The 12,162-nt window shown below is 37.5% G+C and overlaps 2 protein-coding genes across 8 annotated transcripts; both read left to right on the top strand.

Moving 5' to 3' along the window:
* Window positions 1–1,812: 1,812 nt before the first annotated feature.
* On the top strand, window positions 1,813–5,383 carry LOC129718374 (uncharacterized). Of its 7 annotated transcripts, none has more exons than XM_055669159.1 (7): window positions 1,813–2,616; window positions 2,859–2,986; window positions 3,104–3,391; window positions 3,789–3,978; window positions 4,034–4,381; window positions 4,658–4,836; window positions 4,908–5,033. In XM_055669159.1, exons 1-6 carry the CDS (start codon window positions 2,490–2,492, stop codon window positions 4,819–4,821), a joined length of 1,245 nt encoding a protein of 414 aa, XP_055525134.1. In that variant the 5' UTR covers window positions 1,813–2,489; the 3' UTR covers window positions 4,822–4,836; window positions 4,908–5,033. The 7 variants fall into 7 exon arrangements, with proteins under 7 accessions (XP_055525134.1, XP_055525127.1, XP_055525117.1 ...); XM_055669142.1 differs by having other exon boundaries at window positions 1,818–2,616; window positions 4,609–4,836; window positions 4,908–5,383; XM_055669123.1 differs by having other exon boundaries at window positions 1,820–2,156; window positions 2,442–2,616; window positions 4,609–5,383.
* An 890-nt stretch (window positions 5,384–6,273) lies between these two features.
* LOC129718424 (uncharacterized) lies at window positions 6,274–8,008 on the top strand. The gene is made up of 2 exons (XM_055669207.1): window positions 6,274–6,961; window positions 7,046–8,008. The coding sequence occupies exons 1-2, from the start codon at window positions 6,376–6,378 to the stop codon at window positions 7,642–7,644; spliced, it is 1,185 nt and encodes a 394-aa protein (XP_055525182.1). The 5' UTR covers window positions 6,274–6,375; the 3' UTR covers window positions 7,645–8,008.
* The last annotated feature ends 4,154 nt before the right edge of the window (window positions 8,009–12,162 follow it).

The raw sequence follows: 12,162 nt of genomic DNA, 5'->3' as shown, positions 1-12,162 counted from the left end.
TGGGCTCGGGGAAAGTGGTATCTGTGCCTGTGGTGAAGGTTATCACGACATAGAGCATGTGGTTTGGTCATGCCCTGTACACCGTGACGCCAGGTCTAAATTAATAGCTTCCCTGCAGGCCGAGGGTAGACAGCCGGCTGTTCCTGTTCGTGATGTCTTGGCGAGCCGTGACCTATCCTACATGTCCCTTATATACGTTTTCCTGAAATCCATCCACGCCCCAGTCTAGTCCCGTTCCCCTCCGTCTACACCCAACAAAACGACAAGAACACGTTTGAACCTTAAGCACAAAACCAGCAACCAGACCCCGCACAACAGAACCAGGACCCAAGGACTACGAGCCTCTGTCCCAACTCACGACATCGTGGCTCAGCAGAACGAATCCATACATGCCATTCGACGATTATCAGACGACCATTGAACAACAAAACACTGATTGGAAATCCCATGCTAGTTTTAAGTTAGACTTAATTTCAGCTCGTAGTCGGCAGCGAGGATAAAAAATTTGCTTTAGTTTTTAAGTCATCAGATATAATTGGCGCCGTTAAACATTAAATTGTATTTGTGCCGTGTCAAATAAATGTTATGTGAAGAAAAAAAAAAAAAAAAAAAAAAATAATAACAATAATAATAATAATAATAATAATAATAATAATAATAATAATAATAATAATAATAATAATAATAATAATAATAATAATAATAATAATTATAATAATAATAATAATAATAATAATAATAATAATAATAATAATAATAATAATAATAATAATAATAATAATAATAATAATAATAAAAATAATAATAATAATAATAATAATAATAATAATAATAATAATAATAATAATAATAATAATAATAGTAATAATAATTATAATAATAACAATAATAATAATACTATTAATAATAATGATAAAAATTCTAAAGTGAATACTTCACCGAACGTCTAAGTCACGACCTCACGGCTGATAGTAGGATTAATCGAGCGTCTCCGCAGAACAAACAATGACGATCCAGCTTCGTGTTGTGACACAGTGGCCGTATCCTACACGCGACCTTGTAGATGCCACTTGTAGTTGACTTCCACTCGCTCGATCGTATGGTGGTCCGTGCTGCTAGCGGGGTAACAGCGGTGCGGGAGAATTATTCTTGCTGATATATCAGCTGCGTATCGGATCACTGGCGGGGTAGCCTGCCCCTACCAGTGTGCAGAAGATGTTTCTGCCGATAAACTACCGGCTATTGTTATCGCGCAGCACAAGAACTAATCGACAAAAACACACCCGTACGATAACTCGTGTATTGTTATTTTGCAAACTCAAACGGAGATGAACAATTTGCGTCTAATCGAGACGAAAGCAAAACAACGAGTGAGAAGTATGCTTTATTGAACACAAAATAATAAATAAAAATTGAGTATTATTCGCCTATATATTGCAATTTTAATTTGTTTTATTTTCATTAACCTGCAGAAGATGTTAAAAATAATCATTCTGGCATCAGAGTATGGAACGTTCGAAAAAATTTCGACGGGGATGACGGCCGTTACGAAAAGAAAAATAAGAAGCCAGCTGACAGTGCACGCAGCCCATTTTGACGTTTTCTGTAGGTCAGGGAATTTGCAATCGCAGTAACGGAGTATAAAATATAACAACATCGTAGCATAGCTTAGCAACTTCAACAAATAATGGGCGTTTTGTTATTTAAATTTTGTCGTGCGCATGCGCGGATCAAAATAAACAAAACTGTTCATGAAAGTTGCTATGCTACGTTGCAATTTTTTTATATTTTTCACTCCGTTACTGCGATTGAAAATTACCCGACCTACAGAAAACGTCTAAATGGTAGTGGTAGGCAAAATGGTTCAGTTGAGTGAGTGACTCTGAATCGATCCGCTCACTGAAGTGAGCTAGTTCTTTTGAATGATTCACTCGCTCACACACATGTAACGCTCTCTCTGTTTTGCATTAAGTCAACAACAATATCAACAAAGCTGTCAAATTTTCACTTCGGTTCGTTTTGCTTTGAAAAATTGAACAAATATTTCCGTTTTATCCAAGTTTAAATGGTTTCGGGTTTTTATTATTTTACGCAAAAGAGAATCGCAAATTGGACAGTTTAAATGAAGTGAAATATGAACACGCAGATAATTGGAGGTAGTTAAAAATAAAAACATCAGTGGATAAAGTCTACGTATGTTTTCTGGTAAAATTTAAAAAAATATTTTGTTGATTCAAATACACAAACAAAAGCAAAATTTATAATTGAAATAAAAAAATCTTATTCCTGAATAAAAAAAAAAATTTGATTGAATCAAATTGAAACTTCATTAAAAAGAAACAGTTTTAGTTTCCAAACTATAATTGAAGCCATTCGAATAACTCTACTTATATTAAAATCAAACGAAGGAATTATAATTTTAACTTAAGTTTGTGTTTGAGGCTTTAAGCGTGTATTATTGAAAAAGCGTTTGATTTTTCAAATTCAAAATGGCTTCAAGCGAAGAGTTTTTGATTGATGCGCTCGAAGTGGAGGAAGTTCCGGAAGACGAAACAGCACTCATTCAGCTCTTGGAATCAATCGATTTATCGCGGAAGGTCATCGATTGTTTTCTAGGTAGGTTTTATTACAATCGTTGCAGCTGAAAACCGAATTCATCATTCGATTATTCTCTAAAATTAGATGTTATGTATAGTAGTGCGCTTTGGTGTACATCTGATGCGCTTCACAGCACCCTGCTTCCGGCAGTAGGCATAACATATATTTTTATAGAAAAACCAATGATCCCTACCCGGTTTTCCTCTGCAACGAAAATAGTTACCATAACAAGTTGTTTTCAATATCTTGTCGTTTTCTAGTCAACCAATACTCTATTCAGACGCTCAAGCTAATCGAGCGACAGGAAGTGGAGGAATTGATCCCATATCCGTTCCTTGCTGAGAGAACGAAGTTCATTTTCCATCTCAACAACTGGAGAAAAGAACAGGTAGTTGAAATCATTCCAGATGTTGATACGATGAAATGATTCATTTCATCATATTCATATTAAAAACATCTATATATCATTTAAAACACGACTGAAAAACTTATTTCTATTTAACAGAATCTTCCAACGCTAGCTGATAAATCAAACGTTCATAACCAAGTTCAGATCGAGCGAAGGGAAATCCCACGAGAAAAGTGTACTGCGGCATTTTTATTAAATGAATCTGCAAAAAGCCAATCAATCATTAAACGATATACAGAAACCACCTTTTTAACGAGAAGCGACAAAAAAGTGATTACCCATGTTATTGTAGACGAGTTCAAGGATAGATTCGGAAGACTCACACCCTTTGAACTACAGCTTCGAGCCACTGAATTAGGAAACATTTTTCCAAGCGAACCGCAGGTAAATAAACATACGTCGTTTCTCTACAGCGCTGTCTTCTCCCCAGAGTGGCTCTCGTAAAATCTTTTTCTGTATCTAACGACAAAACTTCTGGTCATACTAGTGTACTAGTACAAAATCAGCTTGTAAATCACAACAATCACTTAAGTTTACTAATCAAAATAAAATAAATCTTTGCACTTGGCAACCTTTAAATAAGAACGATGCTTTCTGTGAATCCAGCATCACTGCTTAGCAGATTGTTTTGCTTCAGGCTTTTCCCGTTTCCATTTCATTCAAAAGTTGCTGGATTTAAATTAAATTTAAACTTGGATTCGCCACTCGATTTTCAGGTTTTGATCACAACTTGTGTTTGTTATCTCAACATTAAGATTTTTTTATTCGTTTATTTTCTCAGGAAACCTGGTACCAGCCTACGAGCAGTAAGGATAGTAGCGGAAATAAAATAAAACTACGAAAGCAGGCAAAAGGAAGGCTCCACGACAGAAACTTGAATTATAAATCAGTGATCAGGGTTTGTGAATCTACAGCACAGCAGCAAGTTCAACCATCCGAGTGTAATTCACCTGCAGTTTCCAAAGCACAACGTAATATATGTGTTAATAATGAAACATTGTGCTCTAAACGTTTTATATTCAACAGTGACTGAATATCAGCAAGTTAAATCTTGGCTCGTGCACAACCAAGACGAATGGGAAGAAGTACGCAGAAAGTGGAAATTGTACAGTGTTGTACGCTGCCTGGAGCTGGCTAAATTAGAAACCAAAACCTGCGCTTCTGTATTGAATGAGCTTCCCACGCTACGCAACCACCAAGGATATCAACTGATACAATTAGATTTCCAGGAGCGGTATCCCGGAAAAGATACGCTTTTATTCAACCGGTGGTCAAGATTCGTTGATGCTATTCGACCAATATTGTATGTTGAAGTAACAGATTCCGAAGTAAGGTCTCTCCTAGCTCTTCTCAACAGTGACAACATAAATGGAGGTAATATTTTAAAGTCATTTTGAGAACATTTGCACCGTCGAGGGACCAGTCGCCGCGTATTTCACCGCGGTCTCCACTGAAATTGGATTACTCCACTGAAGTATATTGCGTTTAGCTTGTTCAAATTGTTAAACATCGAATGTGTGGTAATTTAAATTGCGTGGCGACTAGTGCTTTTACATTAGTTCAAGATTATATTCACAACAATTTCTTTTTTATTTTGGTAGATGCCCGTGATGCAATCGTGGTTTCACTTATAGCCCATATTTTTCCCAGTCCGATTCTTATCCTTCCAGAAAAGGTCCGTTGGAAACCATCAATTCAAGAATCCAAAGAAAGTGTTTTTGTTTATGTTCCAAATCTGTCGTGTTTGGAAGCAACCGTGCCAGAGTTGTTTGATGCGTGGCGTATTAAAGGAGTGCCTGCAGCACCTTTTATAGTCGTATTTGGAGAGAGTGAGACGAACCTGACTGATTTCATACTTTGGAACGACACTGTTTCATACAAATTTTTAAATTTTTTGAAGGCACTAGACATCTGCATCAAGTTCTACAAAGCATACGAAATCGATTTTCCTCGACAATCTAGAGCTACTTGGACTTTTTTAAGTGAATGCTTATTTGATTTCACGTGTAGCTCTGATCTTGCGAACGTTAAAGCGTTACGTTTAGCGATAGGCAATAGAATCTACGAAAAATGATCTCATGCATTGTAGAACACTGCATGTGGCAGACAACACCACTGTATCGATTCTACTGCCATATTAACAACATGCATAGCAACATACAATGTTTTCGATGCAACATCGACAATTGCACGAGGAGCTACAATAAAAGAGCATCATTCAATAGACACTTTAAGAAACACTTTACCACCGCTGAAGAGAAAAGGATGACACCCCGTTAAGCATACAGACGCGAGGCATACGGACGCGAGGCATAGTACGCTAGGCATAATGGACGGCAGGCATACGGACACGAGGCATATGGACGCGAGGCCGAATGGACGCGAGGCCGAATGGACGCGAGGCCGAATGGACGCGAGGCCGAATGGACGCGAGGCCGAATGGACGCGAGGCCGAATGGACGCGAGGCCGAACGGATGCGAGGCCGAATGGACGCGAGGCCGAATGGACGCGAGGCCGAATGGACGCGAGGCCGAATGGACGCGAGGCCGAACGGACGCGAGGCCGAATAAACGCTAGGCCGAAAGGACACAAGGCCAAGGGGAAGTGATATGGAATGTGTTATTATCGTCATCATCAACACAGCATTCGATATCATGTATTTCGCTTCAAAGTGTCATTTGAAAAGCAATACACTCGCGGCCTTCGGCCGACTCGCTGTCCGAGCGAATGCTGTCCTTACTCGCTACCGCTCGTTCGGACTTAACTAAGGGAAGAAAACTCTGTTTGAGTAGACCTAGCAAACCAGTAGATCAGTCGTTTGGGTGCGAGAGGCCGCCGCTTCCGACGGCGGGTCGGCGGCCGGCTCGGACTGCGGAAACCACGGCGGCTTAGTGCCGCCTCGTTTCCTTGCCCTCGATTATGCGTCTTCGCCGCATGATTTCAAGAAAGGTATTATACCCAACTTAAACTCTTTAGAAATATAATAACACCTTAACTACATAATTGGATCTCATGCGATCGTACAACATCGCATTCGGCCTCGCGTCCATTCGGCCTTGCGTCCATTCGGCCTTGCGTCCATTCGGCCTCGCGTCCATTCGGCGTCGCGTCCAATCGGCCTCGCGTCCATTCGGCCTTGCGTCCATTCGGCCTTGCGTCCATTCGGCCTCGCGTCCATTCGGCCTCGCGTCCAATCGGCCTCGCGTCCATTCGGCCTCGCGTCCATTCGGCCTCGCGTCCATTCGGCCTCGCGTCCATTCGGCCTCGCGTCCATTCGGCCTCGCGTCCGTTATGCCTTGTGGCAGTATGCCTCGTATCCATTATGCCTCACATCCATTATGCCTCGCGTCTGTATGCCTAGCATACTATGCCTAACATCCATATGCCTAGCGTCCATATGCCTCGTGCCCCGTCCCCAGAGAAAAGATCAATCCCAAACCACATTACTTCGAAAGAAAACGTCAAAGAAGTCACAAACAGTGTTTCTAATTCAAATGCCGAACTCAAGTCATCGACCGCAGGAACAGATCAAATGATTCGAAGCAAAACACCATTGAAATCATTAGAAGAAAGTTTGAATAAAATTGACCTAATCGATCCTGCTGCTCTAACAGAGCAAATGAAAAATGTGATACTTGGTGTGAACCTTAAATGGTTGAGCATGCCCACGGTTTCTAGGAAAACTGTTTTTGAATTTCAAAATGATTTTAATCAAAATATATTACGTCAGTTAAGGGAGATTATTATTACAATGTCGTCGATTGCCTTCGAAGGAAAACAGATATTTGAACAAATCTTTAATATGTTTGATGACCTTAACTCTGAACACAAATGTATTGGAATGCTCAAACGATATGACTTGTTAATGGAACCCAGAGAATTTTTAATTAGTAACGAACTACGTGCAGGCGTGTCGCAAAACAAACAAGAAATCAGCAATGATCCCGTAACTGGTAAGATTTACTATACCATAAATTTAAATATGATTTAGCTAGTTATTTGAGCTCATGGATATTTTGATGTAAATTTAATTTCAGGTTTATTGATGCCTATCAAGTTTCACATGAAAAAATATCTCGAAGCTGATAATGTTTTGGAAACAATTTTGAAATACCTCGAGCCTTCTAGTGATGGTTATATCCGCAGTCTCGTAGATGGTACAATTTGGCAGGAGAGAGTTAACAATCTCAAATCCAACCTGGGCGCAAAAATAGTGCTACCATTGAAATTATTTTTCGATGATTTCACAACAGGAGACACCGCTTCACCTCACGCCACTCGAACCTCTATCTTTGGGATATATTATTATATTCCTAGCCTGCCAGGTTATTTACTAGCGAAACTTGCCAACATGCATGTAGCCGGATTCATTTTAATAGAAGATAAAAAACGATATGCAAATGACGATTTATTTTTTAGTCTCATTGACATGCTAATTGAACTAGAGACAGACGGTATTGAAATCAACTACAGGAACAGCACAATGAAAATTAATTTTATGTTGGCTTTTATAACTGGTGATAACCTTGGACTTTCTGGAGTACTTGATTTAGTTGAATCCGTTCGGGCCAACTTCTATTGTAGAATGTGCAAGCGGAATCGTCAGCAAAGAGAAACTGATTGTATTGAACACTAGAACAGTTTCCGGACAATTGAAAGTTATGCAGAAGATATAAAAGTTAATGACACATCGGTGACCGGGATAAAGCGAGAAAGTATTTTCAACCGTATTCCATCATATCACATAATTAATAATGTTTATTTCGATTTGATGCACGATGTATGGGAAGGCATTTGCGTATATGCATTAGGACACTGCTTAAATTATTTCATTAAGATAAAAAAGTAGGAGGGTGGTATTCAAGACACGACCGCATGACGTTGGACTACGGTATACTTATATTCCATTAAAACAATTAATAGAAACAATTGCAACTCTAGTATTTGCTGCAATTTCATCTAACAGTGTATTTCTGAATGTTGAGACGTTAAAATGTAATAAATAATAATATATACTAAAAGAATGGATATCTTTCATATAATCGCTGTCATTTCATACATATTCGAATCAACCCTTTGTTTGCTGCACTACCAAGACAATCATTTAATTGAGCGAATTGGTAAAATTTTCCTATCTAAGCAAAAAGCAAACTTTACGAAACTATCTGAAATTGGAGCCCAGAACGATTCAACCGAAAGTTTTAAATTTGAAAATTGTTTGACATTTAATCGATAAAACTCATGCTAGGTTAGTTCCAGCCCAGCATATAACTTCATGTATTTGAAAAAAAAAAACGTTTGGTTCAATAACTCAATATAGCAAGAGCTCAATCACACGTTTTTCGGTAGTTGTTATCAAGGTTTGGGCGAGTGACAGGAAAATATCTTAACTTCTTCAGTTGTGATTTAGAGCATTTCTAATTGTTTTGTTATTTTTCACGATAGCGACAAGTTTGTTTCTTTCTCTGTGTGCGAGAAACAAAATCAAAACCGCGCACCGAGAAACAAAAACGAAAATTTAATGAATGCTCATTGAGAAAACTTGCAACTCTTTTTACCAATAATTTATGATACTCAAAAGAACCCGTTTTGATCTAAATCAAATTTCTAGTAAATAAGTGTTGATCATTCATAGGTAGTAATTTTTCCTCGATGAATAAAGACTGGCTGAAGAAGTTAAAATCGCTGCTGTAAAATCAAATTCACAACTGTGTTCGTTAAGACGTTTTAATATTTTCAATGACAATAATAATCTTCGATAAACACCCGCTATAGTTATTCACACACATGCTATAACTATCTAAACACGCGTTAAAACTATTCATACACACGCTGTAGCTACAGCTATCCATACACACGCTATTCCTTTCCATACATCCGATACAACTATCTATACACACGCATAAGCTATCCAACCATGTGCTATTACTATCCATACATACGCTATAACTAATCAATACACACGCAGCTGCTATCCACACACAAGCTATAACTATCCGTACACACGCTGAAGATATACACGCAATAGCCATAATATGCTACACATGCTAGTGTCTTACACACGCTATAGCTAGCCATACACACGCAACAGCGCCATCCCTATCATCGCAAATGTCATAGCAATACAGATGCACATACGCTATATGTGCACACTGCACACACACTAAATGGCGGTAGCTTTCCTAGTGGCGGTGCTGGCTCGTGCAGTTTCTGGCTGTTTTCATCCAACGATATCTGAATTGGATTACCGCTGGTGGGGTCCAACTCAGATCGAAGGAGAACCGAACTGAATGAAGAAATGCCGCTTCCCACTACCTCCGCCACTGCTGCCTGATACCACCGCTCTGGTTCTGCTGCAGCTCAGTTTGGCCGCTGGAATCAGCCACCGCTGCTGATTATACAAGACCGGCCTGGTGGCTTTTCACTTGTTAACTGATGACTGCTATGAGACGACACAGGCTATTATATAGCCCAAAGCAAAAATCCATCCGCGAGCAAACAAGAAGCGAGCTTGTGATTGGTTGAATGTGCACGACTTTTAACACAACTTTTAACTAGTTTAGTATCGAAAACATATTTAAATTATTATATGACAATCTTGCGCAATATTTCCCCTATCAATCAAGCCATTGGTGTTTAGAATCTGTTCAGTGGTAATGATAAAAGAAGCATTTTAAAACGGTGTTGAAACACCTGTTGCAGCTACCGAAAGCGAGCTCGTTATTGGTTGAAAGCTGTGAGACTGTTTACAAAGTCAGATCGGTTGTATCCGTTAGTGTCGACTGTGCTTGTGAAGAGAGGTGGTGATTGGTTTCTCGGTATGATTTAGACAATCGATGTGATTTATCAATTTTTCAATAGTGTATCTCGAACAATAGGTTATTTTTGTTACATAAATTCAACCGTAAGAGAATTTCTGATCGGTTGATGCCAAAACCTCGAAATTCTGAAAAGAAATGACTGATATATAAGCGCTCAAAACCTGACCACTTTTCCCTGGTTTTCCCCGGTTGAATTACTAGATTTTCAATTTCAGGTGCCTAACTTCGATATAGACGTTAGTCCAACGTCAAAAAAATATTTACTCTCGAGGAACTTAACTTTAGAATAAACACGTTCGTTTTTGGAAACCTGAGCTCTGGTAACATATCGAATGATGTAAAGGATTTAAGCATTATAAAGAGCAAGTTAAAAATGACAGCGAGTGAGATTAAAACGTTTATAACTTTTTTTCCTGTAATAATTGGAGAGTTAATACCTAAAGACGATAAAGTTTGGCATTATTTCTGTGTTTTATTGAAACTATGTTATTTGTTTATGTTACGTAAAATACCCCGTTATTTAGTACCAACATTGAAGGATTTAATTTTCGTTCATCATTCACAGTACCAAACATTGTTTAATGATACGTTGAAACCAAAGCATCATAACATTACCCATTACGCTACTTTTTTACTATGCTCAGGCAGCCAGAAGCCAAACATAAAGATGCTAAGCAATATAGCAGAGTTAATAATAATAAAATTAATTTGTGCAAATCACTTGGGATTAAATATTGCTATAATTTTGCAAACAACGTCATAAACAACAATTTTGTAACTCCTTCTATCGATCTTAGTAAATCTAATAGAACAAGTCTCATGGTATCTTCTAAATACGAAAGTCTGGATTTCGAGAAATTCAACTTAGACAGAAGCTGCTTGGTATCTCTAAATAAGTTTTTTAAAGGAGGCTCTGTATATAAAAGCGGTGTTGTTTTCTATATTAGTGATAGAGATTTATTGAACGTATTCGAGCTTGATCATATAATCAACGACACAAATGACAAATTGTTCCTAATATGCTTAAGATATATTCCTCTCGATTTTGACGAACATCTGCAATCATTCGAAATGTACAAATCAGAACAATCTTTGATTATAGCCAACATAGAAAAGTTTGAATCGAAAGTGATAAATTTGCACAAAGTTAATAATAAAACATATTTCAGATGCTGTAATTTTGTTAAACTTAATACGAGTATTGTAGAATAAAAATGTGAAGATTACAGAAATAAGCTGAAACAAAATTATAAAGATTAGAATAAAATATCAAAGCAAAAAATAAAACTGAGAAAATAAAGAACAGAACAATGAAATTTTTTTTTTTTAAATAAATAATTTATTTTTTTGTTTCAAATATCTTTCTTTTTATTACTTCAAAATAGCAAAATAGTTAATATAATGCAGCTTCGAGCATGATTGAAACAAACTATACCTATATTGTTTTAAAACTTAAAATTTTGGTCGAAACAAATTAGGACGCTGTCGTTTCAATGGAAATGAAACTTCAACTCAAATATATTTCTATTTGAAGGTTGTTCTGTCAAAATTGGTAAACAATCGCGCATATTGTTAAAATAACAGCAAGCCCTGGTTATTCTAATAATAATTTTGCATAAGCCTCCGAATAAACAAAAATGCTGTTGTTTGTAACTCTCTTTTTTTTTTGATTCTACAGTGTTTTTTTCTGCGTGAATAATTAATAAATATTATCAACACCAAAAGTGAGTTGGATAGTTTCGCAAAATTGAAACTACGAGTTTAAAAGTTAAGTTGGTTAATTGTTATTAAACAATATTTTGCGTCCACGTGGAGCTGGTTTAATTGGTTGCTCAATTAATACGTCGATATTGGTTGAAAATATATTCAAGTTGAATGCAAAAAGAATTAGAAGATCGTCGAGCGGCCCTGCTGAAGCCTGTTTACATGGAAGGTATATTTTGTGTTATCTAAGTTTTGAAACGACGGAGAAGTTATGATTTGACCTTCTTTTCAGCTTATAATTGCAATCAGTGGATGCGTTTAAGTGTCGGCAGGAAGGAATCGTTGCCGATTGCAAGTATGGAGAATTTTTTCGCTGGCGGAAGATTGCTGCTCTGTCATACGGCACCCCAGAGTAATAAGTGCAGACAATTTTATAATTTATAATTTAATGGATTATCATGGACAAAATATACCTACGTTTCAAATATCAAAAGGTAATACTATGTAACTAACCAAGTGGCGACGTGTAGACCAAAATTTCTCTTAAAAACTGTTTTTGAACCGGTTGATGCTACGCTATTATTTATATTTGAGTGCAGTCCAGTTTATATTTGTTTACTTTCGTTTGT

The sequence above is a fragment of the Wyeomyia smithii genome, chromosome 1 (assembly GCF_029784165.1).
Source record: "Wyeomyia smithii strain HCP4-BCI-WySm-NY-G18 chromosome 1, ASM2978416v1, whole genome shotgun sequence".
Taxonomy (NCBI): domain Eukaryota; kingdom Metazoa; phylum Arthropoda; class Insecta; order Diptera; family Culicidae; genus Wyeomyia; species Wyeomyia smithii.
The sequence above is the reverse complement of the archived record's forward strand: the minus strand, read 5'-3'. Positions and strand labels throughout refer to the sequence as shown.